The following is a 24,788-nucleotide window of genomic DNA, read 5'->3' as shown; positions in this document are numbered from 1 at the left end:
ATTGGATGTTTTACTATTTTATTTAAAAAAATTGTCAGTCAAATAAGTTTTCGCACAGTACACACCTTCTAACATGATCGCTCGCAGGCTCAGCACTCACACTTTCACGTATACACCACTGACTTTGTCTACACATCTCAACAGAATTATAAACAAACCACTTTTTTTCTACAATATTTGAATAATGCCTAAACATCTAAATAAATGAGGCACTATAAATAAAACTGTAATGTGATACATGCAATTTAGATCAGCTGGAGGTAAGTGATTCTAAATCTTAACAATGGATCATTCCAACAGTCTGTACATCAGTCTCATACTTATGTTTTAGTTCTGAAAGCTTGATCATGTGTCTAGATTATAAATCTGTGTTTTTGAGAACCAATTTCTACTTGACACTGTAAAGACTTTGTCAGTACATTTCCACAACATTACAATAACCAATAAAGGAAGTAGGCCAATGGGATTGGTGGATTGCACCAATAGTTCCATGTGTGACCGTGTTGTTTTCCAATTAAATCTACAGGAATTCAAATAGTTAATCCAAAAGCTACCAAAAGACATGTTGGCAAAGATTACACAACAATTTGTTCAAGACACAAAACGTATGCAGTTCCCTAGCACATGCAGGTATGTGCAGAGATTTTAGAAATACAATGCAACAGAAAAAAACTCAGTGCACATGTAATGCAGGCCGCCTTGATTCAGCCAGGTTTAACTGTTGGTTGACATCATGAGTAAATAAGACCATGTGTTGCCAAGGCACATAGAGTACATCCCAGATGTACAGTACATGGTTGTTGGTGCTTTTTTACTTGTTCCTGCATCAGCAGTAAATAGTGTGTTTATTTAGCACCACTGTTTTGAATACAATCTCAAATGTCAATCAGAGGTCAGAATATAGACTCTGGAGACCTGTTCCTCAGTGCTGTAAACTCCACCTATAAACTCCATTCAGTTGAGCAGTTATCTTTAAGTTGGAAAAGGGGCAATTGTGTAACAGTAAAGTCAGCAATTAGGTATTTCACAGTAAAGTTACACAACAACACGATTGATCATTGACCTATTCCCTGTTTTACAAATAAAGGATTCAATATTTACTGCTTTTGTTTTGATGGCTGCTTGGGTATATGAGCTTTTACATCTTCGTAATGTTGAAGCCCCAAGGTAACCTACAATCCTCTGTGTTTCAAAATCAAATGAAAGTTGGGTTTGACATGTCCTGTTTCTACCTTATGGTGACATCCTTGGAAATCTCAACCGTCTTTGGATTGTCTTCTGTCTCCTCCATCTTTCGAACAACTGTGGGGCTAGAGTTGGTCTTTCTGACCGTCACTGGACTAGAAGTGGCTTTTTTGGCTGTTTGAGGACTGCCGAGTCCCTTTCTCTGGATCTGGGGACTGGAACCTTGGCCTAACTTGCGGTGGAGCAGGGGGCTTCTGGAGCCTTTGATCTTAAGGGGTTGCTGCAGGCTGTCCATGACTTTCAGGCTTCGTAGACCAAGAAGCCCACAGTAATAGTTACACTGATGCTGAGTCAAGAACTGTTCAAATACATTAGGAGAGCCGTTGTCTGTAAGACCTTGATACCTGCAATACAGACATACTTCAGAAAATAGAATAATATGAAACGGACTATGAGCAATGTTTCTCATAATAACAATCATTATACAGTTATAAAAAGACCTCAAAGAGTACAATTCAAATAACAGTAATACAGTTATAGATACAAACCCTTTTGACTTGGTGGCCACTCTAACATTAGTGATTTTCATTCCAACTCCTAAAAAACAGAACACATTGATTATTTTCTTATAACAGTACCTCAACACTCTTTACCAAATACATAATTAATCTTGATTCATAACCACTAACACTTTGAGTCTTACCTTCTAATTGAGTGATCAGTAAGTTGCCATGTGTCCACTGGTGGATCCAGTGCTGGAAAGTGCAGCATTTCTGTTCCACCTCAGAGATGGTTCTTGTGATCAGTCTGCCTTTAGCATCCATCAGACAGTACTTCAAGTAAACTCCGTTTACGTCAGCCTCCACTGTGGCATAGGGCACTGAGTTTGCAGGGCGGTACATCAGATACTGAGGAATCACTCTGTTGGGATTCACAAAAAGAAGTAATTTTTACAAGCGCAAATAAAATGTACAGTAGGTAAAAAGTGGAGCTATAATCTCTTTGAAATATTCCTAATTTTCTTGTATAATTAGCTTGCTGGGTATGTGAAGATAGACAAGAAAAAAGTTGTTTTAACCATATGAAAGTAGTATTAGTGGTTTGTAGTATTTGCTTACTCTAGTGCAAAGCCAAACGTTTCAATCACCCTTGCCTCAGCAGCAAAGATTTTACAATATTCCCGAACCATGTTTTGGATTCTGCACTCCTAGAGAGACAAAATGTACAGAGAAACATGTTTTTTCAATCAAAACCCTACATTTTCCATATTTGCTGCATTGAATTGTACATTTTGGGGACTGCATTAATAGTTGTAGTCTGCAAATAATCAAGAATATGAAACAAGTAAGCTCCAGTATGTGGACTTGCAGTCACAGTCTTTAGATATTTATACAAACTACCAGACGGTCGCACTATACAAACTACCAGACAATAACTTTGGTGACTGGGACCGTCTACTATATAGACAATGATTCATCTTACAGTTTCACTTAACCCTCCTGTTATGTTCAACCTTAAGGAACAGCAATAATGTTCCCAGGTCAAATTGAGTTGGTGCCTGTAACCATCCCAAAGTACAAAAAACATTTTCACCATAAATACTATCAATTTAGTCAATATTTAGTTTAATAAAAATGTTCACCCCTTACAGACCATGGTTTACCTGAGATTTTTAACTCGTTTTTATTGTTTCTATACATTGGCAAAACCAAGACATTCAACATTTGTTCTTATTTATCATTATTTTAATATGGCCGTTACATAACATTTTGTATCTTCCAATTTTCAGAATTATGAATTAAGCAATTTATGTACTGTAGTCTCTTTCCTCATCTGAATGCTTGAATGTGGTGGGTTTTCTATAATCCAGCACAGAGGCCACTATAAATCCATGTAAAACCAGACAGCCTATTGCCTACATACAATGAATGGTTCATTATGTGTCTAATGACTAATGAAAAATCTGTCAGCTTCCTTAAGCTTGACAATAATGTTAAGTAGGTTTTGAAACACTTGAAAAATACATTGAGGATGGGTACAGTGGCACTCACTTGCTTGGTAATCTCTAGGTTTCTCTCCATAAGGTTGCTCTCCTCTTTGGTCCCATAGGCGATGGGGTTTTGCACTTTCATGATGCAGGTGCTTCCAGACTCAAATACAGGGTCAAGGCCATAGATTACCTTGACCCTGCTGGCCTTGTGTTTGCAGCCTTCACCCAGATGTGCCTCCTCAGTCATTATACGGCCAAAGAATTTATCACCCCAGAGGCCTGAGTCCGCCAGACCTTTGGAGAACGTCAGTGGGGTCATCTCTATCTCCTCTCCCACTGTAAATGAAGAGAATATCTATGACTATCTCAAATAGTAATATATTGCCATTGCAGCAATATTGTAAAATGGTTAAAATAATGCAAGCCACAGAGGACAATCCTGAATAATTAATTTCTCATTGACTGAGAGGCCTACCTTCGGAGTCATCACGCAAGAGAAGCTCTGAGAGAACTGAAAGATAAGAGAAAGACACATTTAGTAATCCTATAGAATATTTTGGTAATTTGGATTTCAAAGTTCCTTTCATGTGGTACAATTTACTGTCAACGCTGAGTAGGAAGTCAGTGGAGTCTGTGCCATATTCATTCTTGATTGTGCAGCCGTACACTCCACAATCTCGACTTGATGCCTGGACAATAGCCAAAGCGACTTGGCTTTCATCTCCCCCGCTAGGAAAGAGAGAGGGATAAACATGCTAGCTTAATGATGGTTTATTGACTCTGCATCATCTAAAGGTTTAGGGCCCACAAGAGGTCGCTTTGAAACAGACAGTGAGTGGGTGGGTGTGTGAGTGGGTTCTGCTGAGTCTGCAGTCAAGCACAGATATAGACTTTATTGCCCCCTGGTGATGGTGAAATAGTGTCAGTTTACACTGTTGCTGTCTAGTCAAAGATTCACTTCCCTATGCTATAGGTGCGGGGTTCAAGCTCCAATGAGCTCTCCAGGGAAAACAATAGCATTTGGGACATGCTTTGACTCTGCGGTTCCATCAGAACTGGTCTTTATCAGACTGGATGTAATGGGATTATTCACAATTTGATTGATAGTATTATAAGAAGCTGTTATAAAAGTTGTCACATTTACAAGGGTTTACCTTCTCTGAACCTCCACTATCTCCTCCTCATCCCTGTACCATTTAATGGTTGAGTCACTGAGTACATTAAAGAACTGGCACCACAACTTCAAGTGTCCCGAGACATCTGTAAAGAGCTCTCCTCTGATCTTGCGGATAACCTGAGGAGCTAATTGGTGAGAGAGAGGTGACTGCCAGGGACCCAAAGTAAACATGTACTGTAAACATTCTTATGTTTTCACTTCCTTTAGCCCATGCCTACCGACATGCAGCATCTATGACCCCAGACACACAGTACTCTCACAGTGATTATTTACACATGCAAACTACTAAATATAATAGATTGAAGAAGTTACTCAAACATCATGGTGGAAATATACTTTTAGAATGGTGTACTGCTTGGCAAGTGGTTTTGCATACCTTTGAATGGGTTTAGTTTCTCCTTCTCCACAGGTTTGGTCTCGTTAGCTGGATTTTCTGGCTCCTCAACTGTGGTTTCCTCCAGGACTCTAGGGACGTCCAAAGTGGTCTTCCTGCGCGCTAACAGAGGGGAGCGCCTCTCAAGTGGTGGGGTTTGAGAACCAGCAGAGGCCTGCAGAAATGCTGCCCTGCGAGCCTGGCTGGGGGACATATAAGGGGTCTCCTTCTTACACTGGACATCCAGCACTCCTGGCCCGACCATCGCACTCTCTCCCTCCACTCCTTGAGTTTTGGGGATGAAGATCTTGCGGCGAGCTCCAGAGGCCAGTTCCTCAGGTGTGGCAGATCGGATTTGGGACAGACTGTCCCTGCGTTTCAGTCTTGGGCTGCTCTCACAGGACAGGGAGGATGTTGGCGTAGATCCGCCACTCAGCTCATCCCCTGTTTTGTCACTCTGAGAGGAGTCACCCACGGTGATGGCAGGGACGGCCATCCCCCCTGTACTGTCTGTTGTGGGAGCAGCCTTGGCCAGGAACCTGCGCAGGCTGGCAGGACTCATCATTGGGGGGGTTGGGTTCTTAAAGACTAGCCCATCAATTTCAGGTTCAGTCTTGGTCTCTCTAGTTGGTTTTACCCTATCAGATGCTGTAATACTGACTTTATCTGTTGCTTTGCTTAGTGAGGGTATGATGGATACCACTTCTGCTGTTTTGCAGGAAAAAGAGGGAATGTTGTTTGATTTTCTCTCTTTCTCTGTTTCTGTATCCTGTTTCTGATCACCATGGCATTTGTCAGTGTCAATGGTAGTGATTTTTTCAAGATCACTCTCGACCCCCCTCAACAATTCAAGCAACGATTCTGATTCGGAATTCTCAATTGTAGGGGGCAGTTTTGTTTCACTAGGAATGTCCTCACAAACAGAAACAGAAATAGGAGGCACCACAAACATGGGGCTTTGGGGTCCTTCATGCGGCAGTGGTCCGTCAAAGGCAGATGGCTTTGCAAGGGAATGATCATCATCATCATCTGTGAGTTTAAAACCATCAGTACAGGAGATATTTATTGTAGGAATCCACTGATTCATAACAGAAAGACTTGCACTAGGTAGATTATTTGGCTTTTCTCCGATGAGTGTTAGTGTTTTCTCATCCTGTTGCTCAACTTCCTGTACATTCTTTGCTGCTGAGAAGAGTTCATTATCCTGCATCCTTTCTTCAGTGGGTGAAACACCTACAAATACAGGGGACATGGCTGTGGTTTTAACTTCTGTCTCTGATGCATCTCTTTCCTCTTTAATTAGGAAAATGGCATGCTCTGATTCCGAATCAGTGAGCGAGAAAGGTTTCGATGGTATTAGCTCTCCAACTTCTGATTTTATTATTTCAATTGATGGTATTGCAATGAATTCATTTTGCTTAACTTCAGATAGATCTTCCATAACAGAATCAAATATTCTTATTTCTGGAATATTCTCTGTGAATCCTCCCAGGTGAGAGGTGTTGTCAGCTGGCCTGCTGACAGAGGAAGACAAACTAATTTCATCATGCATGCTAACATTGTCTATTTCTGGCTGTGTCTCTAAATGGTTGCTTGACTTATATTGAACATCCAACTTTGTCTGTCCTTCCAACTCTTCACTTTCAACCGCTTTCTCATTTTTAAAGGTAAGTACTTTATTCATGCCTTGTATATTCATATTCTTCATATACAAATCATCAGCCTTCTCCTCTGCCTTGGTAACCACCGGCAATTGGGTTTCTGCTTTCAAGATAGATTCTTCTTCACTTTCCCTCAAAACTGGAGTAGCATCTTCTATAAAATTGTAATCACCATTCCCTATGCATTCCTCAAAGATTGGTGTTTCCTCTAGCGTCTTCTGTGAAACTGAGACAGACTCATCTGTTTTTGAACAATGGCTTTTGCTATTCTCTGTTATACACTCCTCTTGTGACTGAATCAACACATTTTTTCCCAGAACAAGAAGAAGCTGTTCTGGTTCAATTGATTCAATTGTTGGTACTATTAAAGCAGGTGTTTCTGAATCAATCATTTGTATGCCGTCTTCTACATGTGGCCATGGCTGAATCTCTTCCATGACCTTCTCTCCTTTATCCTGTATACTTTGAGAATGATTCTCTCGTATCTCATAGTCACTTACAATAATGTTTTCATCAACGTGCATTTCTTTAACTTCCATTTCAATGGTTTCATGGCTGTCTGTGAAAAAGACAGAACAGTCCGGAAGGCTGCCACTGAGAGCCACAGTGGTAGGATTCGACATGTGCCAGCCTGATTCCTGGGTTGACTCTGGGCTGGGTGTATATTCACATGGATCCTGTTTGGGTGCAGCTTGAGTTTCACCTCTTTCCACCTTATGATCCAGCTCCAGTGACAACACTGGGATGTTGACCTCATGAGGGTTTGGGACAACAACCTTGGAGACTGGGACCGTCTGGTAGTTTGTATTGGCAACCTTCAGACGAAGCAAACAGACCTTTTTAGTACAGAATACCTCAGTAATCTATACAAACTTTGTAATAAACTCCATAGAACATACAGCTACAGTACACTGCTGTATCTACATACATCATAAGCCTGGGCAGTTAAATATAATTCCCTTACAACTGAGAAACAAATTATAGTAATCAGTTATCAACCAAAATTGCCAAGCCTGAAAGTAGCATAATACACTAAATGATTAACAGTGGAGTTAGGTCTTAAACTGTTAACAACTTAACTGCTTTGGCAGTCTGTCAAATATAGACAAAGGTAGTAATTAAACTGGTCATACACAACCCATACCAGACATACACAATAATTTGAATATTATTAAATTAATATTTTAATGTGGGACAACTGATTGCATATTTCTATGTTTACAGCCTAGCAACTAACCAAATTTGTGTAAATGTATTTCATGACGTTTCCTCATTCACTCAGGTTACATCACTTTTGGAAGTAGTTCCTATTTTGTCCTCTGGATATGAGCATCTGCTAAAATGACTAAATGTCCTCACAAGGAAACATCCTAGCATGTGGTCATGAAATGAATGAAGTGTCATCATCAACAACAAAGAATCTAAACAACAAAGTGTTTAAACAAATGACAATACAATCACATTATATTCTGCACATCATGCAGCTACCGTACATTGGAACAATTGTAATGTTGAAGGACAATATTTAAAGGGACTATTTGTGATACTTTATCCAAGGTCGTTTGGAGATTATGAGAGTAGGATATTGATTGACGGGGGATTTCCCCAATACTTAAACAGGTGTAATTTCAACAAAAAGACCATAAACTCATCCCACTTATTAATGTCACATGCTGAGCACATATTCATATACTTTATTGCCTCATCCTTCAAGCAATGTTGATATTAATGTTCCCCGAGTGGAAGCACAGTATTATACAACAATGTAACATCCTCGCAGAATGTAAATAAGAATCAGTGTCAGATTACACACGGAAGCTAGCCATGAGCAGTTCCGTGAAAAAAAGGGAACTGAGGTCATATTCAGGATTTTTTGGAGCTCTTACAATTGTTAATACAACAAAAGATGTGTCAACTTTTGTTGTATCACATCTATCGTTGACTAGATGTGCTCGAAAAGGGGAGTTGCAGTTCCACATTATAGAGAAATCTGTCAAAACAACTGCTTGGCAGGTGCTAAGTGTTTGTGTTACACCTTCTGCAAATGTAATTTTTATTGAACGTTAACACAGTGGAAAACAGAGTAAATTAAATAAGATGCTAAGAGGCATAATAAAGTTAATGCCAAAACGTGTCCCTCTAGAATGGACATGTGCATTTCAGTTTACATTTCAAAAATGAACTCGCTACTTTTAGTTTATATACGAGAGTATAATTTCAAGATAACTGCCCATTAACAACATTAAAATACTGTAAAAGCAGAGTTGCTCACTGCTCAGCCACTCTACAGATTGAAAGGGGTGCTTTCCTCCCTCCCAGATAAGAAAGGTTTATTTTAAGGCATGGGGGACTGGGGGGTGTATGGAATTCGGTCAATGTGAAGAGGTTCAACGTCCATGCTGGAACCTGTCTCAGACTTGCTCTATGCTCCTTTAAATACTGACTGTTAGGTCCTGTGTCTGCACACGTTTCGCAATGCTGTCCTGGTTTGGACCTTGGTTTCATCATTGTGACACACAAAACTAAACTAATGATTTGTCCCCAGGCCAGGACGCTCACACTTTGGCACATGGTATGTGGTTTTATACGCTCTCCTTCCCCCAGCTGACATGTTTGTGTTGGTGGGTTCATTGATTTCCCCACTATATCGTGCAAAATGTTGCTCTCTCTCGAGTGATTCTAACACACTGAAACCCACACTCTTCTGTGCAGATAGTGTAATAGAGTATGGCTGATTCACTTGCCCTCTCACTCCTGATACTTCCCTTCGAGGGCTAGTGTGCTCTCTCTGACCCACACCCAAGGAGATAGCTGACTACAAAAATAGCTTACTTATCACTTATCTGATTTGGCATTTAAACACTGTAGCAAAGTTTAGTACTGTGGGCCCCTGTTACAGTTTGTTTGCACCCAACATGTTCTTAGGAGCTGTACTCAATACTTTGTCTAGCTTTAGCTATCGGCCCAGATAAAACAAAAATCTTGAAACACTAATGTAGAGCGTATAAATAGCCTTCAGGTGGCTGTGTATGGCAGTGCTGAGCTCCACTCAGCAACCAATAGATCTGGGTCTTACACTGACAGCAATATGGCGAAACTCACCTCAATGGAGCTTGGAAGAACAGACAAGGATACATTCTGTGGTCTGTCACTGCCAACTTCCAAACACATGTCAACAATGTTTTTCTCTTCAAAATCAGCTACATCCTCTAGCGGTATTTCAAAAGTTTTGGGCTCATCCTCTGTATGTGGAATAGTAATCATGTGGTTGGGCTCATCTGGTGTCAACTGTTCCAGTGACACTGGCTGTGTGTCTGACACCACAATTCTTGGAGCCTTCTGAGGCTCATTGACCTCCAATGGTACAGCCTCCTCTTTTGGAGGTTCATACACTTCTGGTTTAACAAACAGTTCCTGTGGATGATGTGGAGGAGGGCTGGGGTAAGGTTGTTTAGGCGCTACAGGGAAATCTCTCTCTTTCTCCTCACTGCTCTCCTCATCATGAGAATGACCTTTCTTGTTCTTACCAAAGAAGAAGTCTTTGACACTGTGGAGCACCGAGGAGAGGGATGCCTGGATGTTGTGGTGATCTGACTCCTTATGTGCCTTGGTCTCCAACTTTGCCCCTGAGGGGAGTGCTCGTGTTGTTCTCTGTAACATTTCTCTCTGCCTTGCGCACTCTTTTTCTTTCTCTCTCTGTTTCTCCATTTCTAGGTCTCTTTCTTTTATTCTCTTACGTTCTTGTTCTTCTGCTAGTGCCCTTTCTTTCTCTTGCTTCTCCTTCTGTGTCTCGGTTTCTTTCTCCATATCGACATCTGCTGAAGAGTTATCCACTTGGACAGTCTTTTCTAACCGTGCAAGATTCTGTTTATCTTCAGCAACCTGGGAGTGAAGAGTCTCTGCCAGGAACTGAGCCAAACTAAGTCCTCCATCATAGGAGTTTTCCCCCCCGTTGCCCTGTACTGTATGGTTGCTGCCGAAAGCCCCAGAATCTATACCATTTGAGACCTTACTCTTCTTCTTGGCTAAGGTCTCTATGGTTGAGTTCTTGGTCTCAACCTTTTCTGAATCAAGCTCAAGGTCCTTTTTGGAGGCCTCAGCACTGACTCCATTGGGTTCAACAGAAATACCTGTAGGACGTTCCACAACATCTGCAACCTGGGCCTCTTCCTGTGGTGCTCTGGGAGTCTTGGGGGGCTCGGCCTCTTCTGGAGACCTACGCTTCCTTTGAGAACGGTCAGGGCTGCTCCTGACATTCTCTTTGCCCCTCTTCCTACTCTCTTCCAGCTCTCGCTTCTTGTTTTCTGCTTTCTGTTTCAGCTTGGCAAAGAATCGCTGGTGAATCTTGTACTCACTCATTGTACCCACTTCCAGAACTCCAGAACAGGAGACAATTCCCTTACTGTTGCAGGCTGAGGCCTGGTATATTGCCGCATCATCCACAGTGCAACTAGTAAGCAAAAGAGAGAAAGAGACGTTTCTCATAATTTTGAAAACCAAATGTGACACATTTTTTAATGTTTAAGGAATTGTGACATACTTGTAAATATGAAGTGTGTGGGTTTTTCCATTCTTCCCAATTTCATATTTTGGAAGACCACAATATCTGTCCATCTCCATGTCATCTTTGTACCAAGTCAGTTCTGGAGCAGGGTAACCTGAATATAGAAAGGCATTGCAGATAATGAATTGCAGACAGAGTGCAACTGTGGAGTAATCCGTTTTCACCTTATGTTGGATCTCAACCCCTAAGGCCCATAACTTCGGACTCAGTAACAAACAACTACTGTAGCAACAGAAAAGCTGGTTGTGTTTGTCTTTCAACCTTGTTTGTCAAAGAAAAACACATAATAAAAGAGTTTCTTAATAAACGTCTGCTACGGGTGTGTTTCAGACGGTTGCATCATCTCTGACATGTGCAAACACATTCTGCTGTTGAGGTTGAAAATAGAACCAATGCTTGTGCCTGCATAAAACAGTCTGAAAACAACTTTTTTTTCTTTTTATACCTGGTTTTATACATAGAAATGTTGAAAACATGAAACATTCAGGGGAATATTAAATCAGGGTACCTGAAACCACGCAAGTAAACTTGACATTACAGGTCTCTGACACGGCCTTAGATTTCAATGTGATATCAAATGAAGGCTGGATATCGTCAGTCAGCTGAGCCATGACAGAACATAATGTACTCCTGTAGAAAAAAAGAGCATTGCTTTAGTGTGGGTTTCAGGTATCTGCTATCATTTCCTTCTTCAGGTGAAAGAGCTTGACATATCTGGTTAACGTTATCCTCTGAATAACCTGTTTATTGTAAACATAAAGTCTTATTCATTCAATTGTCATAATGGAAAGGCAAAATAATGTTAATGACAGTTACAGATTGTGAGAAAAAGTTGAAATAACATTCAAGTTTTGTAATAAATTAAAAGAGTTACATACAGAACAAAGGGAGTCACAAACAAAAAACACAACCACCATAATAGATGCTCACTTAAGTCAACATGTTCATTTACAGCATTGTTAAAAAGAGACGTAGATTTATTGTTTCATACTTGGGGTTAACCAGGACGTTGTGGTTAAGAACATGTTAGTGGGAATAGGTGCTTTAAGAGAATGGTTTACCTCGAAGGTCTGTAATGAGAACCTGTGTACCTCTGACTTGAGTAGCTATTTAGACATAAGGCAAATACAGGCAGCTTAGCTTATCAGTCATGTCTGTTGGGTCTGTCTGAGTGTTCGACAGCCAACTCGCTCTTGCAAAAGTAAATGACATGATAGGTAATCTAAAAAGCATGGTGTAATTAAGTGTAGATCCACCTAGGCTTGGGTTGTAGGCTATAGGTTATAGGCATGAGAACCGGGAAGATGAGGCTGTACACAGTACCTGTTTTCTGGCCTGACGTTGGAAAGGTAAGGATTACGGCTCTCCGAGCGGCCATTGGAAGAGCTGATCTCGTCCTCATTATTAAAGCTGCTGGACCTCCCGTTGCCAGAAAAGGAGCGGGTCATTGGTCTTCTGGAAGTCATTGTCCAATGGCAGGATTTGCCAAAATGTTAAGTCCAATGTAAAAAAAATATCTACCTAAAAAGTCCAAACCTTTGACTCACAAAAGTTTGGTTTGTTTAGGTTGCCCCAGTTTAAAGTTGCAGGGTTTTACCAGTGAAGTAGCAACTAGAAAAGAAGGGGGAAAACCTAAATGATTATGTGGAGTAAGAGGATCCTCTGAATAGTAAATTGAATCTGCAGATATCTCTAACAATACAACATGATAGGAACTATAAAAACCCAATGTTTGCGGCTACTACTGTTCTTTGAACAAGCCGTTGCTTTGGATTAAGTTATATATACGAACAGCCATCAGCATGTAGAGGATAGTCAGTAGTGAAACTTAATCTTGAAAAACTTTCTCACTTCCAATATAATTAATTCCAGTGTTAAGATTAACGTTTTTGAAGTAAAACTAAATCAAATTTTGAACTCACTATTGATGTTTTCCAGTGTCCTTTGGAGCCGGAGTCCCAAAAGCAAAGCTCTAAAATTGCCAATCATGGAAGGGCAAATGGTGCCAGCAAGGCCCTATTTATAGCAGGCCTACAAATAGGTGCAAGTGCACATCACATTTTCCGAAACTAGCCATAGACAAGTGGGTAGGAAGCCTTAAGTGAAAAGGCAGTATTTCCCCAAGCTAAAAACAGTTACTATCAAAAATTATATAAATCCTTTCAGGGGTCCACCAAATTATGATAGTCCATAATAGTCCACACTTTGAATGTTTAGCCGTCTACCTACAGATCGGTGATGAGCTGTCACTGGGATGGAGGTGCAAAGCGTTGTAATGTGTTTTGGCATTCTGAGTGTACTTTTTAATGTTGGGGGAATTGTTTTATGACGACGCCTTTCATCTTATGTATTCTCTGGTGTTAGGGACAGTCCGTATTTGATACGGTCTCTCTGTCCCAAAACATCCTCTCTTGCGTAGAGGTTGTAAATTCAGTCATGTGATATTGCCTCATCTCCAAAAGTAAAGTTACTCCAACATCGATTTAGATTAGAAGAGGTGGTGTTTTAAATTCCTTCAATTTCCACATACCTGAGACATGAAAGTGAAGTAAAAGAAAGTGACATCAAGTCCCTTTTGTATTACAAGTGTCCTTAATTTTATTGTGTGCACATATCACAAGGAATAATCGCCCCTTATAAGCGGCAAATGCTGTGCTTCACACTAAACACTTTCAATAATGTAACAAATACGGCCAAGCAACCAGTTAATGCGGGTGTACTAAATTAGCTTACATTGATTTCGAATCGAAAAAATGTATGTATTTATTCATTTGGTGTAATAAAAGCAACGCATGTGAACGACTTATTTTTCTCAAGAAAACATCACAGTACCGTAATGGTAATAATATCATGCTCATTCTTCTTAAGGCTTTCTTGTGGGCATATTTACAGCTGATAGACCATTGCACTTCTATAAAATATTATTTAGTATTGAAGCGAGAGAAATATGGTGAAGCGTTCACATAACTTCAAATGCAACACAAATGATGGATTCTGACCCTATTTTGATAACGTTCATGAAAAGAGTACATATTATGTGTATGACGGTATAGGCCTACCCATTCTTCCGGGAAAAGATCACGTCATGCTTTTTTTTCTTTTAAGCATAAAGTTTTGTTCATTCTTCTCATTGGGGAAATAGCTTCAGATGAAATTTGAGACCATCGAAAAGTCTAGAAATTCTGGCTGTTCTTTCAGTGTGTCAGACACAATGTGTCGTAGGTCAGGTATGTAGAAACACATATTCACTCAACTAAGACCTCTATGTTGCAGGTTTGAGTTTCCCTCATTATTTAGGTCTAATGTTATGTAGGACATTGAGGCGTTCAGTATAATACATACTTTACGATTTCTGTGATGGGGAGGGCAGCTATTGTTTTTAATAATGTATGTTTAATAATGTATATAAATATAACGTCTTTCATTCTATGTACAGTCGAATAAAGTTGAGATATTTGTATACTATAACTTTATGTTTTAGACAGGTTATACCTTTGTTTGAGATATTAGGGTCTTGATTACTGTGGTGACATATATGCTATGATGTCACGTGAATGCAAAATAGGAAGTGACTTAAGAAGCTTTCTGTTTGACCTGTTGCCAGCATTTTTGACAAAACTGAATTGATTTATATGCATGACATTTGGCATTTGTCAACAGAACCAAACAATCCCAATCATGTTTTTTCTCTACAGCAAAGGCAATTCAATAATGACTGAAGACATTGATTCAGACTAACGACTAGTAGCAACTGTTCACTGGAGTGCTGAAAATCATGATCAGAGGTGTGTAACTACTGAAGCAAATATGCTTGTTATTTATGATCAATGCTATCATGTTGGCCAATGGAACGAATGTCGTCCACTTTCAGACATTGTCATTGTGCAGCATCCTGTAGCTGTCTGTGTACCAGTAAACTACAAGGTGACTCTCCGTGTTCGGGCAGAAGGAAAAGGAATCCTTAAGTACCAGTGGTTCAAATCAGATGTGGAAGAGGTATGTAGTGGTTAATTTTCATTTCCAGGTTGTTTCATTTGTCTCATTTAGTCTGGCTGTATATTTTGCAAACACATTCAGAGAACAACCAATGACATTGTAACGGTTCTGAAGGTACTTGGTGGGACTGAAGCAGATCTGACAATCAAAGCTGTGAAAACTCAATTATACGTGTGTCGTGTGAACGACCATGACTGCAACTGCGTGTTCAGTGATTGGGTCAAAGTTAAAGTTTTGGACATTGATGAACCAGGTACATTTATCATCAAAACATGCTGTTAAAAGTATCTGCATCATTTTATAAAAACATTTCCAGTCAGGCATATGTGCTTACTTTACCTAAATAGAAAGATAGAGATAGATACAGTTCACAAAAATGTACATAGATTATACAAATGGACAGACTTGTAGTGCACATTTAAAATGTCTATTTTACATTTAGCAGGATTACAAATGTTTTTTTTTTTTTCCTTTTATAATCCTAGGTCTTCCAAAAGCATGGAAAGGAGAGCCCCATATTGCTGTTCACCCAAAACCCAAGACAATACTTCAGGGGGAGAGACTGACGCTGCTTTGCTCTGCATTTGGTATACCCATGCCACAGTACCAGTGGTACAGAAATGGACATCCTCTGCACGACAAGACCACTGACACACTACAGGTAGGTCAGGTGGTTGACACAAGCTACTGCTTATTTACTCCTGTGCTGAAGTGTCAATTTCATCATCTGACAACCAAGTACCAAGTAAGTTTTAATTGTGACTCTTTTAGATAGAGAATGCAACAGCAGACCATGCAGGATCCTACCTGTGCTCTGTCTCTAATATTGAAGAGGAGAAATGGACCGAAGCAGTAGATGTGACAATAGGTAAATTGACACAATATTGCTCAAAAAATGTGACTACTTTCTGCAAAGTCATCAAATGGGTCTTTCCATTTAGCAGTATTCAAGGTACTTTCCCATTTCCAAGATTGTCTTACAAGGAAGTTGTTTGATTCTATAAGCAGCATGCCTCTGTAGACATACAATGAAAACACGACGAAGTGAAACTAACCCTTGTATATGGTTCCCCTTTTACTTTTTGACATAGATACAGCCCAACAGCATTCTACATTAATAGTAGTTAGAATGTGTGAATGGGCCTAAATGGTACCTAACATAGACATCCTCACATTGTGTTTGTTAAATATTGAAATAGGATCATATTGATTTATATTTAGCTTTTGTCTGTTGATTTCCTATCGTGCAGTAGGGCCACCTGAACAACTTCCTGCTACAACACTTACAGGTATGGGTGGAATAAAATTCAGGTTCAGCTATTTTTAGATCACAATTGAAGCAGTGCATTTATTTGATATTTCCCTTTTATTTGTGGTTTCATGATACTATAATTAGGTTCATGTAAAGATGTATCCTTACAACCAGTTTTTTGTTTCCTCCAGCAACTGACAAAGTGGCTCTGTTGATTGGCAACCTGAATTACTTCCATCACCCCGGCTTGATGGCCCCCACCATGGATGTCCATGAGCTGGCCAATCTCTTGCAGCAATTGGACTTCCGAGTCGTTTCCCTACTGGACCTCACCAGGAAGGAGATGCTGGCTGCCATCAAGAAGTTCCTGCAGCTTCTGGACAGGGGGGTGTACGGTAAGCATCTAGAGGAGGGGATTGCAGTTCTGTGGAATCTCCAGGTTTCTCTTACATTCTAGCTAAATGTTTATCTATTTACTCTCTGTGTAGTACACACTTCTTTTACTAGTGTCAAGTGTCAGAAAACTATGCTCCTGGCCAAATAATGTATTGTATGTGGTGGGGTTTAAATGTGTGGTTGAGGGGGAAGATAAGAGGTGGAAAGCAGAAGTGTGCACTTCAATGTTGTGAACTGCGTGCCTTGCTATGTATAGCTATTTACAAAGACACGTAGGACTTTGAGATGGAAGATTTATTCAGGGCCTGTAAAGACTTTTTAGCAACCTTCCAAGGTGTCAGCCTATCTACTTTTTATTTTTGAGCCTGCTAACAAGTTCTGAAATGTCATTAGGGTAACTGAGCACTAAGTACACATTATATTACAAGGCTTGGTAACTTTTACTTTGACTTGACTGTCTGTTGGCTCTTATTTGTCTCTTTAGTAATAGTATCTCAAGTACTCCTGTTCACCTTTTCCACTGTCTATTCCTGTGTTGAGGATATTGTTGTTGGTTATCTGCATTCATTTTTTATGTTTAAGAGACATGTAAGCGTTACAGGAACCAGGAATAAACACAATCTTTTCATACTACATGTCCCACCCCAGCGCTCTTCTACTATGCTGGCCATGGGTATGAGTGCTCAGGAAGGAACTACCTGGTGCCAATTGATGCTCCACAACCCTACCAACAGGATAACTGTGTCTGTGTGCAGAGGGTCATGCATAACATGCAGGAAAGACGAACAGCTCTGAATGTGGTACTTCTGGACACCTGCAGAAAATGGTATGGCTTCTGACGTTTCAGCATATTTGTTGTGCGAGACAGCCGCATACGCATTTCAAAAAAGGAGGATGATATTAATCTTGTATATTGCCTTTTTAAACTAGGTACAACCAGGATTGTAAGGTGTCTGAAATCAGGCCTTTGATTCCCATGGGAAACACAGTGTATGGATATGGCACGTACGTATTCATCTCACACCAAACGATGGCCAATCTATTTAAGAATCTGACTGAAGTAGCCATGCAATACTGTTTGACTGAGACCTGATGGAGGAACTAACATCTTTACAGGTGTGAAGACGCTGAGGCTTATGAGGTCCAGGATGGAGGGAAGAGTACTGGGATCTTTACCAAGTACCTCAACAAACACATCCTGAAGCCAGAGAAAGTCACCCATGTCCTAGAGCAGGTGTCTGAGGGTCAGTGTTTGCCGAAAAGGCTGTGGTCTTAGTTCTTCCCTTTAGGGAGCTTACTTAGTGCTGTACTGCCTAGTTAGTACTGTAACCCTTATCAAAGAGAGCGACAGAAAAAGTTAAATTCAACTCTTTCCAAGGCTAATTACAAGCCAGTCATTTAAAAGCCTTAAGAAAATGAATGTTGGTGTTGTATGTGTTAGTAAACAGAATGACTATGGAATGTGTTGTTCGTTCTTATGGTTGTAGGGAACATATGTTGACATTCACTCTGTCACCGGCTGATAGCCTGGATGTTTACACTGTCCCTCTGAAGTAGTTGGTAGTTGGTGGGTGTCATGCTGTCCCGCTGTTGGGTGCTTGTTTAGTTGTTTGATGGGTTTCTCTGGTAACATTACTTTGTGGGACAGTGCCACATTAGCATGTGACCTCATTCTCTGGAAATTCACGCTGCTGGCTGGAGAGCAACAGGAAACCCGAGAGCTGTAGAGTTGAACACAGCTGTTCAGCTGTGTGCCTATGCCCCCTTCCACTGCTATCATCCTCTGCTCACAGTCACTAGTAAACCAGGCTGTTGGCTGCGTTTTAGAACACTGCCAGTGTGTGTGATAGACAGACAGATGAAGAAGTGAGAGAGAGATATATTGCTAAATGAACCATACCTATCTTTAAACGTCACCATACAACCATGCCAAGAGCAGTTCCAGCATTTCCAGGGAGAAAGTGTCTTTTTTCATGTTGCCTCGGACCTATTTATAAATGGAAAAGGGTCTGCATGATGAGTTGAGTTGGCTGTCTTCTCATCCCTAATGGAAACAAGGTGACAGCTTACCTAAAATACTACTGAATTCAAATCCTATAAAATACTCAGAGTAAGCCAGTATCCAAGGCCTTTAGGACAGTGGCCTGTCTGTCTTCACAGGTTGATATGAATTCTACCTAGATGTTTCACATTTTGTGGGCTTTTGATTTTACTCAGAAATGATCTGCCAAATGAAATGTGTGATTTTCAGTTCCTCTTAAATTGTACCAAAATGGGAAACTGTTCTTTTTCTCTTCCTCTCTCCTCCCCAGATCTGGGTAGAGACCCTCTTGTGATGGGAAAGCAGGCTGTAGAGATCAAGCACATGCTGAGGGAGCCTCGTTCCCTCACAGACCGTATCAGGACCACAGGCCATACAGGAGAGCTACACCTGAGAAACATCTGCTGGAGACAGGCCAACGGTGAGCTCTAAGAAACAGCCCACCTCTACATTAATTTATTCTGGCCTTTAAGACAGATCAGAAGACAATTCCTAACAAGTCAAATCATTTTTCATCAAATAATAAATAAAAAAATCTATGACCAATAGGTTTGTGTTTTCAATTTAATCTGTCTTTCCTTTATCTAGCCTTGCTCTCAGAGATTTTCTCAGGCATAAAACCAATGCTGCGTTAGGTCATTGTCTTGCTGTGTAATGTCATCCCTCTCAGAGCTACCATGTCAAAGGCTGCTGGTGTTTCCTTGTGGAGCTGAGATAGAGATCAGCTTCTCTGCTTTGTTTTCAAATGTCATGGTGGTCTTTGCCAAGGTGAAGACCACCGGTGCCGTAGCCGTGGACTGCACTGTTAACCTCAGAAGCACACCAGTAAGTAACGTCATAAATCTTAACTACTTTAGATTCTGTCACACAACTGTGTCTAAAAGGCAATATGGACACAGATGACGTCAAGTGTGATGTTTTCAGGATAAAAAGACTTCCCTAGGGTCTACGCTCTTTCCTGTTGCTTTTACAGCCCTTAGGTTGATACGGTCTAGCTGTGTAGATACATAAAGATTGCATGCTTTATGACTTTTCTAGGTATGCCAAATACATGGACATCTTTGTTAGACTTTATTGCACAGACTTGATTTCACCACATTGTAATTCCGAGTTTTATTCAGAAATAAATCTCAATGCATGTCTTTTTACCATACTCTTTCAAAAGATATGCTGAGTCATATTGTGAAGATGATTGTCATCCGATGACAGTAGGAAAACTGAAATTAACTTCTTATCTTCAAACCAATAATTTCCTTGTACATACTGACACCTAGTGGCTGAATGTTAGTGTTCTTGGTGAGGATCTTTAAGATGCTGTAAAGCAGAACTGAAAATTAGTTTTAAGTTCATCACACCACAGAAGAATGTGTTGTTAACTACCCATTCAAATTCGAATAAAAAAAGACAGGAATGTTAAATTAGGCTTTGAAATCGTGAGAAAATCCAATAGTATGAACCTGCAGATCCGGAGACCCCAGAGACCCGGAGAGTTGCAGTTTCAGGACCGCAGTTTTAGGACCCTGACAGCGCCACCTAACGATGTCACTAGATCGCAACAACATATTTGAATGGTGTACAAGAGGCAAGAAACAAGGAAAACTGGCACATGTGATGATGTTTGATAAGACAATTATATAGAAGGTACAATATTTGAAAATATGTTCGAATGATATAGAAAGGTATAGTATTTGAAAATATGTTTGAATAATATAGAAAGGTATAATATTTGAAAATATGTTTGAATAATATAGGCCTTAAGAATGGGCCTTAAGAAACACGCTAAACATTTTCAAAAGACAGCTTAAAATCTTTTTACCAAAGCATATCTCAGAAGGGCTTTACTACTTGTATTAGTTATATTATTGTTTTTATTGATTATTTGGATTCCTGATAAGATTGTGGCTTGTGTTTTGACTTGTTTTACTGCTTTTATTGATTTGCTTAATAGTTGCATCCATGTTAGCATGTCACGTTTGATGTGATAATTTAATACACAAGGCATACACACAGGTTCGAAGACTCGTTCTCGCCCCCTGCAGTGCAATTCGGCTAGGTATACATCCGCGCTAAAATATCAAGGTGAAAGTCATCATAGCTTGCGTAGTATACACCCAGCTCCCAACCCAACTTTGAGAATAGATTAACGGCGATATTTTTTTTATCGCCCCATAAGAGTCTGACGTTAACGCAGCACGTTAACGCCGATAACGGCCCACCACTCATTTGATTTATATTGGGAAACCACAAAGACTGTGGCTCGAGATACCGCAAAGACTGCATCTCATGTGTTTTTGATTCCCGCAAAGACTGCGGCCTGTGTCTTTGCTAAGTTCAATTTTTATTTACATTAGGAAACAACAAAGACTGTGGCTCGAGATACCGCAAAGACTGAGGCCTGTGTTCAGAAGGGTTTATTACTTTTATTAGTTGTATTATTGTTTTTATTGATTTTATGTAAAGCACCTTGAGCTGCAATTCTTGTATGAAATGTGCTATAAAAATAAAGTCTTATTATTATTATTATTATTATATTATTTACACACTATATACCCTTTCCCCAAAACCTTTAGGCAATGGAAGACATATTTTCAGGTCCCAACAGATCAGATGAGATGGACTCTATGCTGCTTAACAACTCTGAGAATTCCGACTGTAGTCTTAGACTTTGTGGTCTTCAAAAGCTCCAGGTATGAATACATTCCACAAACCTTGTATTCCAGTATGTAATTTGCCACTAAAATCTTCAGTACACTACTGTGTATGTAAGTAATATGACACATCCCAAGATCTAAAATATATTTTACTATATTATTTTGTGTAAGTCACAGTGAATGCCATATCTACTGATCTATCTCCTTAGGAATCCCTGATGATAAATGTGGAACTACACCATACTCATAAAGACAACAAGCTACGACAGAAAGAAACCAAAGAACTGGACACTGGAAGACCTTTGGTGGCATCCTGCAAGCTTTACAAGAAAAAGCATGCAGGGATGGCAAAAAATCAAGAAGGTGTCCCTGCTCAAAACGTTGGCCATATTTCATGTAGTATGCAGCCCCCCTGTCAGGTGCTAGAACGTGCTAGGCCCTTTACCAGGAAGGCAGAGTGTGCTGTCAGCGTTCCTGCTGCAAGAAGCAATGAACCAGAGGAGAATGATGAGAATGAGCTACAAGACTTTACCTTTTGACATTTCCTCTATCTTGAACATACGACACAAGCGTAATCAAGACATTTTACGGTATGTGTTGTGTGTGCGTTTGTGCATGTGTGTATGATGTGTATGAAAGTATGTGTGTGTGCCCAAGCATGACACTCAATGAACCATTATTTATTCTAATTTTTAAAAAGAAGGGATATAGTTAAGTATACAGACAAAATAGGCAAACAACCTTTGATTGTTTTTAATAAAACCTATTAAAATATGAAAAGATTGTGTCTATGTTTTACATGACTATCTGTAAAATATTTATGACCCACCCACTAGTCTTTTTATATTGTGTTATTCGTGAATCTGGCGGATTTAGGCATAGGCGACATGGGCAGCCGCCCACGGCGGCATCTTGACGGGGGCGGCACTGGGCGCCCGCACCAAAAATAAAATCTGAATTGGGAAATTTGGGCAAACAGTTTTCTATCGCTCATTTGCACGTCACGTCAATAATGTCACCGTGTGGGACTGTTGGACAGGCTGGGGCTGTTTTTTTGCCCTGGGAACCATACAAGCTAAAACCGCCACCGTAGGCTATGATCCAATAATTAGAAAATGTGTAGCCTAACTACCCTTGTTGATGATCGTTTTGGGACTTGGCTATACTTTAACTAGTCTAGCTAGATAGCTATAATGAAACGTTTGAAAAAGTGATCTAGAAACTATACTACTAGTGGTCATAGGCGCCGATTTATGTTTTCCTCCGTGGGTGCTCATGGGTAGCCTGGCTCTGCCCTCCTACATACTTCCGCTCAATTGTCATTTTGCTTCTGTACTGCGTCTGGGCTTGAGGTATATTGGTCAGATGTCTCCGGTAAACTTTTTACCGGTCCAATCAGTGAACAGAGGGAGTGGCTGAGAACGATAACGTTGATTTTGTGCGCTAGTTTGAGTTGTAGTTCCGTAATGGCGGAGGATAAAGATGCGAGCGAAGCCATTCGGTCCGTTGTGGCAACGCTGCCGAAGTTAAAGCCAGAGCAAGAACCATCTTTGATCCCCACGGGGTTCGTTTGATGTTCCAGCTAGCTCCGTTAGTAGTAAAGGAGGTGGCTAAGAAGAACGCTAGCGATTGGTTATGCCAGATCCAGAGTGGCTCTGGGCAGATCCAATAGTTTTAAACTTCAACAGAGTACCCACTTAAACAGAGCCTTCAGGGAAGTTCACGGGCGCACGCCTGTATGAACATATAAATGTAGCCTACTGGCAGTCTGGCACACGTGCTCAGTATTTTCCTTGGGTGCTCTGGAGCTCGAGTACCCACGGGTGTCGGCGCCTATGTATCCTGTGTTCAATTGAAAAAATATTATTGGGAAAGAGGAGCCGAATGCCAAAAAGGAAATTTAATAGCCTAGCTAACTCACTGAGGATCTGGGGGTAGGGGGCTTGGCTAAACACAATAATTGTAATATGTCGACTATTATTACATGTAGTCAACATGAGGGGGCCGCTTTTTATGAAAACCCACAGGTGTAGTTTCTGAACATCCGAGGGTCTTCGCCGCAGTCAAGAATGCAAAATGAGGCAGGGTTGGATAAATGGCGGAGTAGGGTGTCCGGAAGGCAGTCACCAAACAGCGTGTGTCTGGTGCATAGACTTATATACAGTAGACACAGCAAGGCTGCTCTTTCAAGATAGTGTCCCCATTCATTTCTATGAAAAGTGCTCAGTGAGGCAATTAGAGTGCGAAACGGACCGCGCCATCTTTCCAGTTCCTGCTCGTCCGGTCTTGCGCAGAACAGTGTCTCGTCTTCTTCCAAGCTCTGAGCTTCCAAGCTCAGAGCTTCTTGCAAGCTCTCGTGCACGCTTGCAACTAGCTTTACACGTCATACTTTACGACAACCAGTCGCGAGCTTGTGAGCTAAGGCATTGCAGTGGAGTTAGAAAACTGGCAGAATGGGGTCCGAACAAGAAGAAGATACATCATGTGAACCTTACGAAAATCAATGCTATTAGTACTGTATAGTATTCAGTATTCACTTTCACTTAGGCCTATTCTAGATGGAACAGACGTTCCACTCGGGGTCTTAAAAAGTCTACAATTCTGTTCTGAACTTTTAATTTAAGGCCTTAAAACGTCTTAAACAAGGCCAGATTTTCACCCCAGGTCTTGCATTTAATTTAGTCAGGTCTAAAAAAGGTTTTACCGTCGTTCATTTCCAGAAACAATGGCCGCAGAAAGTTATAACAAAGTAGCAAAAAAGTATTGAGTTGTAGCCTTTAAAGGGGCAATTGACTGGGTTTTTTGGGTATTTCACACTGTTCCTTAAGGTCTCCGAATAGGGTATGTAACATTGGTTGGGTTGAAAATGGCCCGTGTGCTGTTCTATGCCCTCTGACAGATCCTCTGAAATGTTCCCGGGAAAAAACACTAGCTTTTTTCCTTTTATGGTATGCTCATTAATATTTAGATAAGCTGCGCGCTGATTGGTTGGTTATCAACGAGTGAAGCTGGGAGCAAAAACGCAACACGGCCAACAGCAACACCGAAGTTGGAGACTTGAAATAAAAATGCGCAAATAAATCTATTGTGTCTACACAACACTGTTTTCAACTGTTTCACTGTATATCATTTGAAATGATAACATTACTTGTTTCCACTTCTGTTGTTGAAGCAAACTGGATTGATTTAGGTGGGTAGAACGTTAGGCTACAGCTTAGCAACCAAACCATATCCTGATTCTACTCGGCTTAAGTTTGTTAGCTAGGGTAGCTCTAGATATCTTGCTGTAAAATAACATGACAAAGATCTGGACAAACATGCATCGTGAATTGTAGATTTTCATTACACAGGTTATTTATTTGAATGAAACACAGTCAGGAACATGACGTTAGCCTCATTGCCAATAAACTAGGCTAAATTATCACACATTCTACCTATGCTCTTGCATTAACTAGCAAACTAAACTTGTTTACATGCCTACAGTCTAAGTGTTACTAGTAAC

General features: G+C 40.5%; 2 protein-coding genes across 3 annotated transcripts; one reads left to right on the top strand and one right to left on the bottom strand.

Annotated features, from left to right (window-relative positions):
* Nucleotide 1: 1 nt before the first annotated feature.
* Nucleotides 2–13,765, bottom strand: alpk3a (alpha-kinase 3a). 2 transcript variants are annotated; one of them, XM_047034126.1, is made up of 15 exons: nucleotides 12,873–13,765; nucleotides 12,274–12,561; nucleotides 12,012–12,056; nucleotides 11,459–11,580; nucleotides 10,927–11,044; nucleotides 9,489–10,836; nucleotides 4,729–7,201; nucleotides 4,330–4,477; nucleotides 3,777–3,904; nucleotides 3,651–3,686; nucleotides 3,237–3,511; nucleotides 2,304–2,392; nucleotides 1,889–2,106; nucleotides 1,734–1,782; nucleotides 2–1,589 (listed from the first exon to the last, which is right to left on the bottom strand). In XM_047034126.1, exons 2-15 carry the CDS (start codon nucleotides 12,414–12,416, stop codon nucleotides 1,229–1,231), a joined length of 5,553 nt encoding a protein of 1,850 aa, XP_046890082.1. In that variant the 5' UTR covers nucleotides 12,417–12,561; nucleotides 12,873–13,765; the 3' UTR covers nucleotides 2–1,228. The 2 variants fall into 2 exon arrangements, with proteins under 2 accessions (XP_046890082.1, XP_046890083.1); XM_047034127.1 differs by lacking the exon at nucleotides 12,012–12,056 and having other exon boundaries at nucleotides 12,873–13,764.
* A 293-nt stretch (nucleotides 13,766–14,058) lies between these two features.
* On the top strand, nucleotides 14,059–22,081 carry malt3 (MALT paracaspase 3). Its single transcript, XM_047034150.1, has 15 exons — nucleotides 14,059–14,177; nucleotides 14,646–14,735; nucleotides 14,822–14,946; nucleotides 15,061–15,199; nucleotides 15,432–15,607; nucleotides 15,718–15,814; nucleotides 16,197–16,235; nucleotides 16,390–16,593; nucleotides 17,243–17,420; nucleotides 17,525–17,599; nucleotides 17,711–17,838; nucleotides 18,907–19,056; nucleotides 19,306–19,460; nucleotides 21,206–21,322; nucleotides 21,496–22,081. The coding sequence occupies exons 2-15, from the start codon at nucleotides 14,726–14,728 to the stop codon at nucleotides 21,823–21,825; spliced, it is 1,923 nt and encodes a 640-aa protein (XP_046890106.1). The 5' UTR covers nucleotides 14,059–14,177; nucleotides 14,646–14,725; the 3' UTR covers nucleotides 21,826–22,081.
* Nucleotides 22,082–24,788: the final 2,707 nt, after the last annotated feature.

Source organism: Hypomesus transpacificus, chromosome 14 (assembly GCF_021917145.1).
Source record: "Hypomesus transpacificus isolate Combined female chromosome 14, fHypTra1, whole genome shotgun sequence".
NCBI classification, from domain to species: Eukaryota; Metazoa; Chordata; class Actinopteri; order Osmeriformes; family Osmeridae; genus Hypomesus; species Hypomesus transpacificus.
Note: the sequence above shows the minus strand (reverse complement) of the source record. Positions and strands in the feature narration are given on the sequence as shown.